This window comes from Eretmochelys imbricata, chromosome 4 (assembly GCF_965152235.1).
Source record: "Eretmochelys imbricata isolate rEreImb1 chromosome 4, rEreImb1.hap1, whole genome shotgun sequence".
In the NCBI taxonomy this organism is placed as follows: Eukaryota; Metazoa; Chordata; order Testudines; family Cheloniidae; genus Eretmochelys; species Eretmochelys imbricata.
Window position 1 is genome coordinate 54,185,978 of NC_135575.1, and position 18,880 is coordinate 54,204,857.

General features: G+C 39.3%; 1 protein-coding gene across 2 annotated transcripts in view; it reads left to right on the forward strand.

The window, feature by feature from the left end:
• Positions 1 to 18,880, forward strand: part of NAA15 (N-alpha-acetyltransferase 15, NatA auxiliary subunit) — a 66,528-nt gene that overhangs the window by 9,004 nt on the left and 38,644 nt on the right. For both annotated transcript variants that reach the window (XM_077815253.1, XM_077815252.1), the window contains exons 2-7: positions 12,385 to 12,469; positions 14,045 to 14,149; positions 14,946 to 15,103; positions 16,866 to 17,000; positions 17,185 to 17,338; positions 18,621 to 18,740. In XM_077815253.1, coding sequence (XP_077671379.1) covers positions 12,385 to 12,469; positions 14,045 to 14,149; positions 14,946 to 15,103; positions 16,866 to 17,000; positions 17,185 to 17,338; positions 18,621 to 18,740 — 757 coding nt within the window. The remainder of the gene's footprint in view (positions 1 to 12,384; positions 12,470 to 14,044; positions 14,150 to 14,945; positions 15,104 to 16,865; positions 17,001 to 17,184; positions 17,339 to 18,620; positions 18,741 to 18,880) is intronic.

Below are 18,880 nucleotides of genomic sequence, written 5' to 3' on the forward strand. Positions count from 1 at the left end.
CCGAAGTTGTATCAGAGTGATCGCTGACAAGACCTGTCAGTTTTCATTGTGGTTGTTTATAACCTTGTGGGTACATAGTGAAACTGATGAGAACAAGTCAAGTTTTATTCTGTAGCAGTTTCTTTGGGAAGCTCTGAGCAGCAGGTGAAGGCACTAGAGATATTAAATAGAGAGGAGGAACTTAAATTGGCAGCTCCAAGAAGGGTAGAGTAATAGAAATGACCCCGTTGCATCAGCCAGAGTAGGGTTGGGCATTTGAGCAGTCAAAAATAATTGGTCAATTGCAAACATTGGTTAAATGTGAAAAATGGTCAAATATTTTAAAGCACTAATTTGTTAGACAATAACAACTATAACAAAAGGAGTAAGACTTTATGGTCTCCAGTAGGCTTAGCCTTAGATTCTTATGCCTAATTACAAAAAAACAAGTTTTGTAACTGCATTATTTTAACTCAGAAAAATGCAAAACATAATTAAATGAAGTTCTAAAAAATGAAACTGTTCAGTCTTGAATAATTGTCACATTCTTTCATTATTGCTATGTTTGCTTTTCTTTTGTAACAGAAATAAAACAAACGTAGCAACTATAAAGGAAGTCATTTTTAAATGTTGTTCTGTGCAGGCAGTAGTAGTATACAGAAGTATTAAAAGAATTTCTGCTGTTGCAGCTAGACTGCAAGTTGGGCATGACCCTTTCCACCATGATCGAGAAAGTTGTTTTCATTCAACTGCTGGGATTGCACTCTGGTTGTTTCACAACTGAATGGGATGCTTCTTGCTTTATAATTTGCTACTTCCATCAGACATGTTGGTTTGTGTGCATGTCCTTTAACACTTGCAACAGCCACTATGAGGTCACCAGATGAATCAAATTAATCATCAGAAAGGTCTTGGCCCTAGTAGTGTGGATCAAGAAGATAGGCAGCATTATGGGCAGGACTGATCGCCTGATTTTTTTCTGTGATATTTTGTTTCTTTTTCCCATCAGCTTTTGTATGTGTACTGTGTTCAGTATTCTCACAAATGTTTGTCATGTTCAAGAATCATCCTTGGCATCAGACAATATAGAACTAGAATTTTCTGTATTCTGAATGGACTGAGCTCCGAGTCCAAATAGTGAAATGAATTTTGGATATGCATCCAAAAGACTGCATCATCAAGAACATGAGTGACGATTACTTGAGGGTAGCACCCAGCCACCCCTTTTTGAAGAGTCTGCTTGCGTATTGGAAGATCTTTGAGGCATTTAATAGAAGGAGCCCCATTGAGTATGCAAGACTTACTCAGTGTGGATGAAATTGAGTGCTTTACTAAACGATGCAGAGAATGGCTGCTGGTACTTTATTTTTGAAAAACTTGACAGTGCTTTTTCACTTTTCTCATATGTGATGAGAAAGTTGTCAAATCTTGAACATCACCAATGAAATGCTGCCTCTTCAGAGCAGCGTGCTCATAACACAGAAGATGTGGATACTCATTTATCAGCAAAGACTAAGTTGCTTTCACATTAGTCATGTTCTCAGTCATAACTGAAATACCCTTCTGTGTAGACCCAATTCATTTATTGTATTGTCAGCAATATTGGGCTGCTTGATTATGCTCAATTGTGCATTGGAATGAGTAAAACACTGGTTGTGGAGTTGTTACCATGAAGTTGATGTTCTCACTGTGAATATTGCTTTATCCATCAGATACTAGAGACACATAAGGAGCTTGAGGAATAAGAACACCAATTCTTTTTCACATCCACTTTTGGCATTCAGAAGACTTTCCTGAAAGCTGTTTCCTACTTCGTAAATTGGACACAACTTATGAAAAAAATCTAATATATAAGGATTTTTTTCTATATGAAATGGTTTATTGCTGGCATTAATACCTCTAGCAAGCATATGGTCAGGTTTGTTTTTCTGGTTCGAGGACACTATCAAAAAACCTTTTAATGCCAATTTGATGAACATATGAAGACTTTCCAGGAGTAAGGAATTTTTGGTGCTAAAAAAGATGGAGTAGCAAAATTCTTAATATGAAAAAATGGAATTCGCTTCACTTTCATTGTTACTTGTATCACTATCTTCATCAAAAGATGCCATGCTCTGTGATGCAGCTGCTGAGGACAAAGTAGAAGAAGAATGCACAGAAGAGAAATGTTGATGTAGACCAGTTTTATGTTTCTTGCTGTTTAACTGCAATAATTCTTCTTTGACAGTAGCTTTACATATATCACAAGAATTTAACAAGCACTTCTCCTTTCTATCTACATGTATCACATAATCAGAAGCGCAGTAGTTGTGTTTAGCTTTAATTTTTTTCAAAGTTTGTGGAGTAAAAAATTTCCATACAAATAATTTTTGGCTTCCACTGACTCTGTGTATATTATGATGTCACTGTTAGCATTCCAGAAGTAGTGAGACATTAATATCTACATTTATGAAGTATCTCGTGGATTTCAGTCAACCGGTAACCGTGCAGTTCTGTTTCTAATGGCTACTATATCAGAAGATTCTAGGCACTCAATGTTTTTGGGCATGCTGCCCTCTCCCTCCCTCCCAGGAGCCTTACAGATTAGATGGAGGGGAAAGGTGGCGGGCAGTCCATCTTCTTGCAGCAAATGCAATGGACTAATAAGCAGCTGCAGGAAGAGAGGGTCTTTACAGAGATGTAATGTTACATCTCCTTCATTAGCCTAGAACTTTGCATATTATCAGCAAAGTATTGCTGGGGTTACACGTGCGGTATGAAGGGGATTCTTGTTGAGGGGGAGGAGTGAGGGTTTTCTTACATGGGCATTTAATGTAGGTTATTGGGGGAGGGGAGTATTAGGGGGGTTTAATAGCTGTGTTACGTTTGTTTAAGGGAGAAGCTTAATCGCTGCACATCTTTGCGTAGAGGAAGGAGGTTTAGTGACTGAACGCCCCACTCCCTTTTCAGTTAATTTCTGTATGTTTGCCTAGTCACTTTAGATTGTAAACTCTTCAGGGCAGGGGCCATATCTTACCTTGTTTAATGTGCTTTTTGTAAACTGCTGTGTGTGTTGATGGCATGGTATTCAAATAAATCTACACATACGTACAATGTTTGTTCTAGTATATTGCAGCCAATCAAGATGCTCAACTTTCAATTAGTTCACCTTTTTCCCAACAGGTGGCATTACTATGTAGTGTAGTAAGTGATCCAAACATTTAAGTAGGGCTTCTTAACAGATGGCACCATGATTCAGTCAAAAATGTAGGTCACTACCTACATGAGGGTATTCTTGCTGGAATACTTAACTATTTGACCATGCTCAAATAATAGTCAATTGACCAGTTTGCCAAGCCTAATCCAGAAAGTTGAAGGAAGGGCACACCTTCCTTCAGTCCCCTGTTGCAGCAACCAGGAGTCTGAGTGAGGTGTAAAGAAGCGGAGTCCCTCCACCTTATTCTGCTGGCAGCCAGGAGGCTCTGAATGGGAAGAGGTTGGGGAGAAACAGAGAGACAGCTTCTTCAACCTTTTAACATCTGGAGGGTTGATTGTGGGTGGTGGTAGTAAGGATGTATTTATTGTCCATTTGTTAGATGAAAGGTGATTCAAAAGGGGTGTCCCTAAATCCTGCTTGAGAGTCTCTACCCATACAGGGATGTGAGTCCTTGCCCGTTCTCAACATGGGAGTGGAGGGTTGGACTTCTTACTAGGATATTATAGGTTATAGATCTCACTCAGTCTGTTTTATATGGCTCAGTCTATCTAGTACACATCATACTTCCAAAGCCCTGGAATAAATGTTTCATGAAAAAATAAATCAATAAAAATCAGGCTGAATAATTTAGTGTTTAGAGCAGGGAACAGTAGGCACTGTGAGTTTTGTTCCCATTTTTGCCACTGACTCAATGTGTGACTTTGGACAAGTCTGCCTCATCTTATATATAGTGGTGTCCCTTACAGTCTCATAAGCAGATACCTCAGTTATTTTCATGTAATAAATATAGAGAATTAACTGAGATGTATCAGATATCACCATATAATGGTAGGTAACTTAAAAAGTTAAATTTTATGTCCATAGCACTCATAGAAAGGGATATCTACTCATGGCTGTAAAACCCTTGGTGATTTATTGTTTGAAAAGCCCTGTATAAGTGCAAATAATTTAACGGATACCTGGGGAAGTTTCAACATTTCTGTGCCAGTTGATAGTTTTTTATTTATTTTGTATAAGTTGCCTGCAAACTGTGGCTTGGAGTCTGCGAACTAGAGTGCCCAGAACAGTGGGTTGGGGCCTGTTGGCAAACTTCAATGAAAGGACATTTTCCCATTTATTTAAATGGGGGGAAATACATCTCCCTTAATTCCTCCCCTACCCCCTTCCAAATGGAGTGTGTACAGACAGACACAGGGATTGAGGAAGCTCTTCATAAAGACATGTTTTTAGGGTAGATGATACTTGTTTGTCTCTAAAATTCCTGAACACTATCTGCCTTTGAAATAAACAATTTTAAATAAAATCATTTCAGCGTGCATTTAAAAATATGCAGATAAACTTATTTATAAATATTTTTCCTATTCAAGGGTACTTTGCTATTTTTATTTAACTGGTTCACAGGGAAGATGGCAGTCTCCATGAAGTCAGTGTATCTTTCCATTTTTATTAAAACAGATTTAAAAAAATGATTTTACACATGCTAGTCAAGTTTCAGAATTACACAATCACTGAAGTTTTCCTTTTACAAAATGAAATAGATTGGAGAATGTGAACCAGGAAGTTTGGAGATATTTCATGTAGGAAATCCGTGTCAGACCAATTATCTTCCTTTGGCCTACCAACTTCGGAGAAAACAAAAACGGCAGCCTAGAATTCTTAACTACCCTATCTATAATCAGTTTGTTCATTTCCCAAGAAAGCAAGCAACTACACCGGACCGTCGCTAGAACACGGGATTTGGGATCCATGCGCACTACCACTTTAATGCAGGGACAGCGTTATAGCGGGGACCGCGTTAAAATTAATTGCAATTAAAGTATTTAAATTTGGGATCTATGGCCGCGAGCACGTTATATGCGAATTCGCGTTATGTAGATGTACGTTCTAGCAAGGATCCAGTGTATTACTGCTGGGTCCTCAGTTTCAGCGCCTCAGGTGTCAGTGTTTGAGTTAATTTGTAACAAGCTCTTAGGGTCTTACCAAAGCTCATTGAAGTCAGTGGGTGTCTTTCCTTTGACTTCAGTGGTCATAGGATCAGGTCCTTAGTTGTCTAAGAAAAAATTTGCTGTCATTCTTAACTTGTGTTATGCTGGCCATCATAATAATTTTAGAAGATGCTGAAAAGGTTTTATCTGGACATCTAAAACTTGTGTAGACATTTTCCTACTTCTCATGAGTATAATATGCATCTTTGTTGACTTGCCTTAAATGTCAAGATAAGACTTCTGTCAAAGCACATACAACTAAACTGCCAAGAGGTAAGATCCAGTGTTTCTAGCAGGCAAAGTAGTGTAACAGTTGTACTTAAAGCTGAACTGCAAAGCCAAAAATTTGTCCCCTTCTCTTTATGGTGTTATCTGTGTTACTATTGCAAGCTGCACTTTTAGGCGCCCCCGCGCGCCCCCACCCCCGCCTTTAGTCCCTTTGATGACGGAATTAGAATGGTCAGTTTATTTGCTTTGTGTCATACATAAGCAAACTATTAGGTTTGGATTTTACAAAACTGCAGAGGAATGTTTAAATATTTCAAAATAAAAATCTGTTAATGCATTTAAAATTCGTATCATAGTCTTTGTTCTAAACAAATCCTAAATTTCAAATCTAAACTAAATAACAAAACCCTTCAAACTTTTAGGTACGAAAGGGGAACATATATTAATCCTGACTTTTTTTTTTAAAGTGCTACTGAAAGCTATGTTCTCATCAAGATGACCACTTCAAAGAAAAAAAGGGAGAAACTGGAGAACATCTGCAGCTTTAGTAGATTTAATAGTATTTCCATCATGGTACTGTTAAAGGAAAACTCCAATGTAATAAGAGCAATTGCATCATGTAATTACAAAGAAGAAATCAAGTGTCTTGTATATAATAAAATAAAACACACACACAAAAATAACATCCTCTGTGTAGTGATCAGCTTTTGCTGTTAAAGTATTCTCTTATTTAATTAACTGCTGTCCAACATATTACAAATCATTGGTCTTTTCCTTCACACTTTCTTATTTCACAGTGCATCTTATACAATGATCTCTTACGATCTATTTAAATAGCAGATTCGTGAAATCCAATTTGTTATCCTAGTTAGACATTTAGGTCATGTCTGTAGATACAGCGTTGCAGCAGCGCATATATATAGAGCATAGAGCTCTCCCATCGGCATAAAAAACCCACCTCCATAACATAGCACTGTGCACATGGATGCTTATGTCAGTGTAGCTTATGTCACTCAAGCAGTGGAATGTTCATACCCCTGAGTGACATAAGTTCTGCCGACATAGGCTATAGTGTAGACAAAGCCTTAAAAATATCTTGGATCCTCTCCTGCTGAATATGGCATTCTGAAACATATCTGGAAAGGTCACAGGTTCCATATCTGTGGGAGGCTATTATACTAAGCAGGAAAACTACCTTGCTCAGTTTTTTTTTAAAAAAAAGAACAGTTCCACAGCTCAAAGCGGAGTAGTTTCACTTGGAGAGCTTATTTAAATAATTTTTATTTTGGAGAGTTTCCTGCTCCTGTTACAAAACCTCAAGGATTGCATTCAGGTAATTGTTTTTGTTGGAGTCATGAGGAAATATAGTATAAGCCCCAAAGGTGTGAAGACTTAAGCATATGTGTAACTTTCCACATGAGTATTCCCATGGGCTCTCTGCCCCAAACTACTCCACAACTTGAATCAGTGGGGCTGTTCTCACTGTTTATATTGGTGAAACTATACCCAAGTGTTTCAGGTTGCTCGTGTACATGTGCCTAAGTCTTTGTGGATTTAGTGCTACTGTGATGAAAGTATTAAAAGAAGCAAAATGGATCTGGTGTTATCCCAGTATTCCAGAAAGGAGAAAAAAATGTGTACAATTTAGTATTTGAGTCTTGCTAGTGGTTTCCCATTTGCTGAGAAAAAATCTGTTTCAAATATGTAGTTGACTGTAAACATCTTAGTAACAGTTTTAGAAAATTACATACCATACAAATAACATTTATTAGCTACATTCAAGTGAATCTAATTAGCAAGAACAAGATAATAGAAGGGAGAATCGGAAAGGAGGTGGAGAGAACAGGAAAGGATACCATATGCAATCCTCATGATACAGACTAACACCTTATTGCTGTAGAGCGTCTTTACTATATACTTCCAGGAATGAAGACCATATTTCTTCAAAGGAAGCCAAGCTCTGACTTACCAAGAGGAAAACTCTCAAGACTTACTAGGTCATTGTACTTGTACCAGACGCTAATAGGAAACTTCAGTTTTTCTGCTTTCCATTTCTTTGCAGTATGATTTTTTTGTGATTTTTTGTAAACTGGGTTTGAGAAGTAGATAAGTCCCTCAATTCTCTGTTATATCCAGGATAAATAACAAAGGATCACATGATAAACTGAAGATCAAATTCAAATTAAACGAGATAAATATTGCCGGAAACCTTTATCTAATAACCACATAGCATATATCTGTGGCCTGGTCTACAACTACAAAGTTAAGTCAACATAAGTTGCTTTGCGTCAACCCTATTTGTGTATGTGTCTACGGACTACATTCAAATTTGTCTCCGGCCGACATAAGTGCCCCGTTACAGCAACACAGTAAAACCACCTCCCCCTACGGCATTGAGTCCCGGTCGACCTACTGAGTTTGATGTAGTGCGAGTGTAGACAGTGTGTGACCTGTGTTGATCCTAACAGTCTTCCAACAGCTGTCCCACAATGCCCTGTTCCCTACTGCAGTAGCCACTTCAGTCACAATTCTGAACTCGACTGCCAGGGTCACAGACTGGAAGCCACCCCCACACCCTATTTAAAAACACCCTTTGAAGTGTCTTTTCCTGATTGCCCAGCATGATGAGCACACCTAATAACTCTCCTTTGAGTGTGCAACTGCCCAACCGACCATGCAGGTGCCACACACTAGACTCCTCCATGGAATAGACAGGATGTATGTATCTCCTGGGCCTGTGAGGAGAAGAGGCTATGCAAACATTGCTATGGACCAGCTGTAAGAATGAGAACATCTACGAAAAGATTGCACAGGTGATGCAGGCAAATGGGTATGAAGTGCCATGTGAAAGTAAAGGAACCACAACAGGTATATCACAACAATTGATCTTGTGCTGAGCAGCTGACCTGCAACTTTTACACCAAGCTGCATGCCATATTTGGCAGAGAGCCCAGCAGCTGCAAGCAGACTACCCTGGAAACTCTGGAGGAGTCTGAGACCCCCTGCCCGTGAACAGTGAGGAGAAGGAGTGGGGAAGTTGCAGTGGAGGGATCCAGTCATGCCACGAGTCAGAACCTGTTAGTCTCCTCCACCATCTAGCCAGTCCTGCCAGCCAAACACAGATGAGCCCAGTGAAGGGGAAAGAACCCTGGGTAAGTGTGTGCATCCATTTTCCCTTGCAATGTTTTACATTTAAAGATGGCACCCTGCCAACAAGTTAACAAGACACAGGTATCGACTTTGCGTTGTTTTACTCGTAAGAGAGGAGGTTGTGGTACAACAGAGTAGAGTTGGTATCTGCTTTTCATTTCCTTATTGGTTTAGGCGGGGACAACCTGGTGGAGCAGTTTGTTTATGTACATAGGGTATCCTTACATGACATCTCAATTAAACTTTCATGCAGATACTCTGCAATCCTCTCCCAAAGGTTTCTACGGATGGCTGCCTTATTTTTCTCTCCACAGTAGGACACTTTCCTATGCCATTATGCAATGAGTTTGGCTGGCCACCAGTGCATTAAACAGGCTAGTGGCATACAGGTTGGGACAGCAGTAGCAGCTGTGCTCTCTGTGCCTTTGTTACCTTCAAGAGTGAAAGGTCAGCTAAAATCATCACCACTTGTAGTAAATAGTGCCAATATTCAGTGCCATTTCCCCTATACTTGTACCCATGGAATAAGGACCAAAATTTTGATTCAGACAATAATAAATCTTTACTTCCCCCCCACTCTTTTCATGGTGGCTCATACTCGCCATGGCTGGGGCTGGAGGTCAGTGCTGTGCAAAGTCGCTCCAAAGCTAAAGTGTTAATAAGCATGTCATATTAAGTTTTTTTTAACCTGGACTAAGGGAAGGGAGTTCTGAAATTTCTTTTTCCTTTTCCATTCTGACTGCACATCCAGTGATACGCTTCTCTGTTTTAATCACAGCTGCTGCCCCTTTGGCCTTGATGGGTGCCCTTGCTACACTCTCAGAACACCTTAACTTGATGAGAAGGAGAAAGAAGAGGACGTGTTCGCAAGATCCTGCAAGCCAGTACTGCATCAGACCATGAACAAAGGGCGTGGAGGGCTGACATTGCAGACAGCAAGAAGAGGGATAGAGTGGAAAGGAGATAGGGCCAGGAATCCCAGCAGGAAAAGGAGAGGGAAATGCACTAAGACATAATGGGGATTCTGAGGCAGCAAACATAAATGCCACAGAGCCGATGCTGGTTGACATACAGGTCCAGCAATCCTGGACTCCCCACCCTTTGCAGTTGTCTGAGAATTGCCTGGTACCAGCTCCCTGCCTTCCCCAACATTCCATCTGGTCTCATGGGCCACCTATTTACCCCTACTATTCCACGCCAAGGGACAGCAAGGAAAACCACAGCTTCGCATATGCTGACCTATGAGAGCCATGGCTGGTGTATGTGTAGCCACAATTTTAATTACATTGCTATTTTTTTGCACATTATTTTTTCTGAACTGTTTTTACTACTCCAATACATTTCAATTTTTTTTCCAAATAAAATGTTCTTTATTAGTTCACAATACATAGTGCAGAATACATAGTGGTTCTCTAAGCACCCAGTACTTGAGCTCTTCTAATGGCCCACTTCTCTGCCTGTCCAAACTTGTCTGCCTGTCCAGACAGTCTCTCCACTTCTGCCCTCCACTCTGGGTTCAGATTTTTCCCTTTACCTCACAGTTACTATGCAAGACACAACAGGCAGTTCTAACCATTGGGATATTTTTCTCACTGAGATCCAATTTAGTGAGTGAACACCACTCGTGTACCTTTAATCTATCAAAAGCACATCAAACTGTCATTCTGCACCTGCTGAGTTGGTAGTTGAATCTTTCCTTGATGCTCTTCAAGGTGGCCTATGTATGACTACATGTGGGTACTTCTGGAGGGTAGGCACAATGGTTGAATTTAGTAGTAAAAGCCTTAATCTCTGTCCTGTAAGATCAGAGAGGGTGAACATGTGGCTTACCCAGAGGCTCATCCCTTATGTCATTGGACATCTGCAGTGGCATTTGGCAACCTAATTTAGAAACTCTTTACTTTCAGAGAGATTATAGAGATCTGAACCTTGCTGCTTTTCCCAATCTTTTCTGCCTACATGGCCAATAAAGATTACATTTCACATTATTAACTTCTGTGACAGAGGCTCATTGGTGACAACTGGCAGAAGGGTTCAGTTTTCTCCACAGGCTACTCCTCTCTCAGACCTGACAAACTCACTGGACCTAATACATCACTTTTATGGTATTTCTCAATGAAGGGTGAGGTCTGTACTGCACGTTTGTAACTTACCAGTACTCATAATCATTATGAGAAGTGTGTGTGGATAATATTTAAGGATTAATATAACTATATGGAAAAATATTCCGTTATGGTCTTGGAGTAAAAGTTAGTCCCCAGGTAACCATGTGTCTTGATGATGACCCATTCATGTGGGAGGGAGTTGTCACCACACCCTGGGTAGCCAATTATGTGACATGTTCGATTGCCCACCCTTACCCCATCCAAGAATAGTCACTGGAAAACTACCAAAGACAACTGCAAACAATCAAAACCACTTGGAGGTAAGAAGGAGCATTGTAACAGACAAGCGCTCGCCCTGCCTGTGAATAAAGACAAAAAAACTTGATTCAGTATATGTGGGGGTGGAGAAAGACCCTCTGCATCCATTCACTGAGGAGAAAACTTGTTGAAAGGGGGTGTATTTCATGAAAGATTAGATCTGCAAGAGAATAAACTTTGGGATCGGGGGGAGAAAACTACTTTATTTGATAGGAAAGTAACTTAATTGTAGGCCCTAGTTTGTATTGTATGAATTTATTTTATATTGTAACCATCTGTTTTCATGACATTTTCTTGTTTTTAGTGGAACCTCTATTCTTTTTCACTTAAATCTTTTTTATTATGAGTGCTCACAAGAGCTGTGTGTTACAGAGGAGTGGTGATTTAAGGTAAAACTGGTAAACTGGGCTACATTATTCCTGTGGGAGCAGAAGACCTGTCATTTCTATGAGCTGCCAGTGTCAGGGGCTGGTTATCACACGGGAATGCTTCAAGGGGGCTCAGGAACTGGGGTGCACCACTTGTTAACTTGTTAACCACCACTTGTTAACCTGGCATAGCCTGGAGGAGGTAAGGAGCTAACCCGGAGCTGCCACAGGCAAGACTCACTCCCGCTGTAACAAGGTGACTCTCAGCTCTGGGTACCCCAAGAACCATCACAACCGCCCTTCTCCCCATTTGTCCATCTAGAATATTTGTGTTATGCTATATCCCCTTGTGAAGAGGCATTATGCCAAAGTTGATTGAACACTTGTGAGGCATGTTTTTTTAATAAAAAAGGTAATCTGTTTTAAAGGAGTTGAATAGGTCTGATATGGCTTTCATAATGAAGAGTCTGAACGAATATCAGTTGTTATACAGGAACACTATCTTCAAATATGAATCACTTACATTGTGATAAGTATTTAGATAAACTACTTAGCCTGAGTATGGGTACAGTATGAAGATGTTTTTTAATTTTGATGAAGTGCCACTGATTCCTATTGTAAGGTTAATAAAATTGCCAAGGACATGAAATACTAGCTTTTACCGCTAGAAAAACTATATTGCTTAATGACAGGTTACAGAGTAGAAGCCGTGTTAGTCTGTATTCGCAAAAAGAAAAGGAGTACTTGTGGCACCTTAGAGACTAACGAATTTATTTGAGCATAAGCTTTCGTGAGCTACAGCTCACTTCATCTCTAAGGTGCCACAAGTACTCCTTTTCTATATTGCTTAAAGCAATAATATCCAATATGTTGGTACAAATGACTGATATTCTTAACATTACAATGGTATGTTAATGGACATAGCCCATTTTTTTTGAAGTCCAAAACTGTCCACACAGACATTTCAATATCTGAAATTATAGTGCATTAGCTTTTTGTTTTAACATTGCATAACATTTGTGAATTAAATTACTGACTTTGTTGTTCTTCTACAGAGGTGTTATGAACATAAACAGTACAGAAATGGGCTGAAGTTTTGTAAACAGATCCTTTCTAACCCAAAGTTTGCAGAACATGGAGGTGAGGCTTCAGATGGAATATTTTAAAACTACCATCGCCTGCTTATTATATGCTTTAAGACAAGTAATACATATTTTAAGAGATTTTCCATAAAACTTCATAAGTCTTTCAGCATCTTTTTGTTCATCCTTTTGGATAAGTAATTTTAAGGGGAAACCGATGAAGTACAAAGTGTAACTTTTGGAAACACTGCATCATAATGTGATACTTTATTGCTGATGTAACATTTTTAAAATCTGTCCTTAATCTTTTTATTTTTTCTCTGTCTCATATCTGAACAAGCAGTACAGTATTTGGGGAAGGGGTTGGGTCGAACAACACACACAAATTGCGGTTAGAATTAGCTTCATCCTCCAGTGAGAGGGACACAGTTTGGAAGAGAAAAAAGGGTTTTTTGCCACCCAACTTTTTTTTTTCTTCTTCACTCTTTCGGTTGAACCTCTTTCAAGTACTCAAAGGAATTTCCTTTTTGCCTGTTAAACTGGCATGACTGTCCTTTTCTGGAATCCACTTTAAATGACTCCCTTTTCTGTTAAAGAATGGACTGTTTAAACAGACATGGCACTCCTTTCCAGTAGAGAGAGACTATGTCTGCCTACCAGTGTATACAGGGAAAACCAACGTGCTTTAAAGTAGAATACTGGTTCCTTTTTTTAACTGATTGTTTGAGCCTCATCTGCTAACTGAATAAGCTATAATGTAATCTTTTGGACCTGAAAATAGAATAATTGGAATCTTTGTGCTACTAACTTTCCTGAGTCTAAAGTCTTATGTATGAATATTTATATGCATTAAGTTATTAGTTTATATCAGGGGTGGGGAACCTACGGGCCAGATTTGGGTCTCTGCTTCATTTCATCCAGCCCGTGGCAAGTCACTGCACTGTGGGCTGGAAGCCTCCTCTCCCCCCCTTACGTTAAAAGTCTGGTCGGCTCCCAGAAGCAACCGACATGTCCCTGTAGCCCCTAGAAGTAGAGGAGATAATGGAAGCTCTGTGCGCTTCCCCCAGTACTGGCTCCGCAGCTCTCCTTGGTCTGGAACCGTGGCCAATGGAGCTGTGGGGGCGGCGCCTGCAGACGCGGGCAGCATACACCATATATATACGCCAAGGGGACGGATATAGCAGCCCCTTTGGGGAGCAGCGCGGAGCCAGGGTAGGCAGAGAGCATTTACTAGATAACCCCCCAGCCCTGAGCCCATCTCACACCCAAACTCCATTCCAAAGCCCACACCCCGAACCTCCTCCCGCACCCCAGCCCTGAGCCCCCTCCTGCACCCCAGAGCCCACCCCCATCCCAGAGCCCACACGCTCAGCTGGAGCCCTCCCTCCCTCCCACATCCCAGCCCAGAGCCCCTTCCCACACCCTGAACCCCTTTTTCTGGTCCCACCTGGGAGCCTAGAGGAAGCCCCGAGTCTCCGCACCACCCTGCGGGGCTGTGTGGCCCGCAACTGATTTTTTTCTGTGGGTCAGTGTCCCCTGATAGAAAAAAGGTTCCCCACCCCTGATTTATATGATGTCTCTTGTGTTTAATAAAATAATAGATTGGTGTCAATTGAATCCTAATGTTTTTTAGAAACTCTGGCAATGAAAGGACTAACGCTGAACTGTCTAGGGAAGAAAGAGGAAGCATATGAACTAGTGCGTAGAGGCTTACGGAATGATTTAAAGAGTCATGTCTGTATCCTTTTTGAATATACCTTCCATTTGTGAATGCAGAGAAGGCTGTTGTTAGAGTAACTGATTATTTTATAGAATGTGAACAAGAGCTAACATCTATCACTGTTCCAAAACTGAAAGTGTACAACTGGTACTTTTAATATGCATATGCATATACATATACAAATACATTTGTTTAAACTTTTCTTGAACAATTTCATACCTAAATTTTGTGTCAAAGCTATCCTTCAAAGCACAAGCAATTAAATACACATTCTTGCTTTTGTGGGAAGAATTATAGTTGTTGAATCAAAATCATGCTGTTCTTTTCCATTGTATTTGCAAGTGTAAACTTTTTCCTTCAGAATTGCTTGCTATGGCCCTGATTTAAGCATGTACTTGAGCATGTGCCTAACTTTAAGCACACGATTATCCTATTGATGTCAGTGGGACTAATGACATACTTGAAGCTCAAATACATAAGTGTGTCCCTGAATTGGGGCCTGTATTAGGCAAGTTAAAAAATGCAGGTAATACAAGTTGATAGTCCTGTCAAACAGTAGGAAAATGAATTGCGATAATGTCCGTCCATCTCTCTCCTTTCCACCCCACACCGAGTTCCTGTAATATCAATTGGTGAAAAGCTTTATATCATCAGTTTGAATGTTCTAGTGGTGTTACTGACTGTTACAAAGCTGGATTGATTATTTATTTATTAATTATTATTTTATTTTACCTAGTAGGCACGCTCTTTCTGCCTTTCTGGATTGATTTTCTTCACCCTCAAATGCAGTAGTACCCTTAACAAAGTTTTCCAGGCTGGCATGTCTATGGTCTTCTCCAGAGGTCAGACAAGAAGTATGATGAAGCTATCAAATGTTACAGAAATGCACTGAAATGGGATAAAGACAATCTTCAAATCTTGAGAGATCTCTCTCTGCTACAGATTCAAATGAGGGATCTTGAGGGTTACAGGGTAAGTAGAGTATTTATGTTATTGGTTTCCAGGGAAACAGAGCAAAGGGTTAGTGCAATAATTAGTAACTTGCATACAGTTTTAATGCATGGTTAAACATTCATAGGAATCAAAACATTAAACCCTTATATGCTTAACACTTAGACATTCATACTCAGATATGCAGAAGACTACTTTTTAATAACTTTCATATAAAGAATATAATTTGCTAGGTTATCTTTCTATTAAAGTAGAATTGTTCACTGGTGGACACTTTGAGTGTTGTCTAGTCTATAAGTGTCCCAGGTGTTGATAGGGCTTTTACCACTTTCTTTTGAAGACTGTTCTGCTGCCTAACAAAGTTTACTATCAGGAAAACTGTCCTGATATTCAACCAAAGTGTTTTCCTTTCATAACTTTCTCCCATATACTCATATAAGCCTCTATCTATTCCTCTCATTTCTTGGTTTTAGATTTTCAGTTGTTCATAGACTGTTACCCTGTTTCTCCTGTTGATTATCCTGTAGCCAAACTGAACATATTTTAGTTTTCAACCTTCTGTTTTCCTTTTAAGCCAGTTTCTTCAGCCCCTGACTAAATGTGTTGCTGTTCTCTGAATTCATGTCAGTTTGTCAATAGTTTTCTGGTAAAATGTTGCTTAGAACTGAACATGCTATTCTAGGTACAGTCGCACTATGGTGTTTTGTTTCTGTGGACAAGGACTACAACCACTGCTCTCACATCTCTGCAAATGCATCCCCAAATTGAATTGCCCTTTTTTGCTGTCCTGTTGCATTGTAAACTCATGTCTGATTTGCTGTAATTAAGAATTACTAGTTTTTTATCTCCCCATGTGTGTTGAAGGTGGAATATTTTCCAGCAAACGTATGTGCTCATATGTTTCAAGTTGAATCTCATATGCTGTTCATGTTTCTAATTTCTCCAAGTCCCTTTGTATTTAATCTGTCTTGACTGAAGCTCAAAACTCATCACAATTTTGAATCTGTGAATGTCATCATGCAGTTTTCTACTGCTAGGTCATTTAATATAAAGGTTAATTAAGAGTGGACATAATGCAGCTCCTCCCAATTTTATGCATTATTGTTTATTATTACTCTTAGCTGTTCTTCATGATCCCTTTCTGTTTATTGCTCATGCTTGTTACCCTCTATGTGTATAGTGACTTTTTAAAAATATTTTTAAATTACTAGCTGTTCCCGAAATCTGAGTCAAAAAAATTCATGACTCCCTGAAGAGTCATACAGCTAGGTTCAGAAACTAATTAAAGGCCATTTGCAGATGCAACTGTAATCACCATAAAGATGGATGCCATTTACACTAGCCATTCTTCATGCAAACACTTTTATGTTGAGTTGGGTAGAATCTCTGATTGAATACGTACAGGCTCCTTGATAAATCTGAAGTGTCATTACAACAAGAACTTTTCCCTAGGTCCCAAACTGAAACATCCTGAATGATGCTTTTTATTTAGTAGTTTTAGGATAGAGAAGAACATGCCTTGATACCTACATTAATGTTAGCCTGGCTCATGAGGACCACTTAGTTGGAAATAGGACCTCTTTAGTACTGTTTTAGTTAAATGTTATCTTTTTTCACTTTATCAAAGTTCAAGCTTTTTAATTTGGCACAATTGCTATTTTTTCCTTTGTACTGTGTCAAGTAGTCTTACTAAAATATATTGAAATGTTAAAGCTACAGTATTTTATGGAGAACTTTAGCGTCCATGAGAACAGGAAAATTAGTAGTTATAACTGTGTTACAGGAAACCAGGTACCAGTTACTTCAGCTCCGACCTGCACAGCGAGCCTCGTGGATTGGTTATGCTATTGCTTATCATCTGCTGGAAGATTATGAAATGGCAGCAAAGATTTTAGAGGAATTTAGGAAGACTCAACAGGTATAAAAAAAGAAAACATGGAATTCTTCGTTTTGATTAGTTGTGAGCCAAAAAAAGTAATTGTCTTTCAAACACATAAACAATTTAATAACATTTAGATTTTTAAAACCAAATGAATTCAGTTTACATTAAGTTTAAGTTTATGCTACAAGGGTGAACACTCATCTGCCTTGTTTACATTCAGACGTCTCCTGATAAAGTGGACTATGAGTACAGTGAGCTGCTGTTGTATCAGAATCAAGTCCTCCGAGAAGCAGGACTCTACAAAGAAGCCTTGGAACACCTTGGTACCTATGAAAAGCAGATCTGTGATAAACTGGCTGTTGAAGAAACTAAAGGTATTTTGCCTCTTCAGGATGCTGTCACTTTTTGTGCTTATACATATCTGCATTATGGAATCTTGTGTGTGGTTCCTGTATATGCTGTTTGAGAAACGAGCTATTTTTATATGACTGAATTATGAAGTATACCAGACAGGCCCGTTTAGGTCTACAAGAGTTAGCATTGGGTCTACTGTTTTCACTGGACTTTCTAATGTTCTTGGCAGAATTTAGCTCTCTTCTGGTGAGATACTACTTCCTGGTCCTGTCATGCTGGTGGGTGGGCCAGAGGTGTCTCTCCATGGTTTAAGATTATCTAAGGTGGCTGCTATGTGAAGACCCATAGCCCAAGTTAACATTTCTGTAGTAAGCACTAGCTTGTGCTGTGAAAGTTGCTGGAATAGAGGAGAGGGGTAAGACTTTGCTCTTTTCTTCCTTTCTGTAGAGCAAAATTTCACTAAGTTATTGAGACTTTCCTCTAAACATGATTCCTTCTTAATTACCAGATCACCTCTGATGAATTCAGTCAAGTGTGCTTACTTGAATGGGTGTGTGAGGGGGAGGTGTCATCAGTTACGTGATGTCTAGTTACTTTTAAGTGTGTGTGTGTGTGTGTGTGTGTGTGTGTAAAATTACTTTTACTGTTTTTTAGCACTGCTAAGTCAATGCAGCTCTGAAATAGGTGGATTGTGTTCTGGCTGTAGCATCAACAGAAATGCTGGTTACACCTGCTGGTCCAAATTCTATCTTTGTTATCACTATGCCATCCCATTGCCAGCTGTCAGTGAGGGAAGAACTTGCCTGCAGAATCTCTCAGTACAACTCACAAGTTAGACAAATAGCTGATGTACAAATCTGAAAAGATGGTTTTTCACACTCACACTTTGTAAACTTTTCCTTTTACTTGCAAACTGAGCATATTTGATTTTGACGTCAAGAAACTATAAACATGGAATACCACGTACCATTTTTAATTACTTTCCATAGTAGAACTGTACTTAATTCTTCAAAAATTTTCATCAAGATACATCTAATTTTTGTTCCTCACTCTTAATGAAGTAACTCCTTCTACCTATATAAGTCTTCAACTAAAAAGCTTAATGAGTTGTTGGCTGTGAACATGAAAAATTGTTAAACCACAAAATTGAAGTTCTTGTCAGTCATACCATTGATATTCATGTCTAGGAAACGTAGATTAACAAAGAATTGAGGAATGTCTAACAGTCAAATTAGCACTACAGATGTTTAGCTGTTGCATTCTTCCTCACACTCAGTGTATAACTTTATGAATTTTAAACAGGAGAACTTCTGTTACAACTCTGCAGGCTGGAAGAAGCAGCTGAGGTGTATAGAGGATTGCAAGAAAGGAATCCTGAAAACTGGGCTTACTACAAAGGCTTAGAAAAGGCACTTAAACCAGGTAATGATTTTACAGCTTGTAATAATAGAGTATCAAGAATCTGTTTTTGCTCAGTTGTCATTTACTTATGCATTGAAAACATGCATTAAGTACGTTCTTAAAGGGACACATATATTTGACAACTTCTAGTCTAGTTTTTG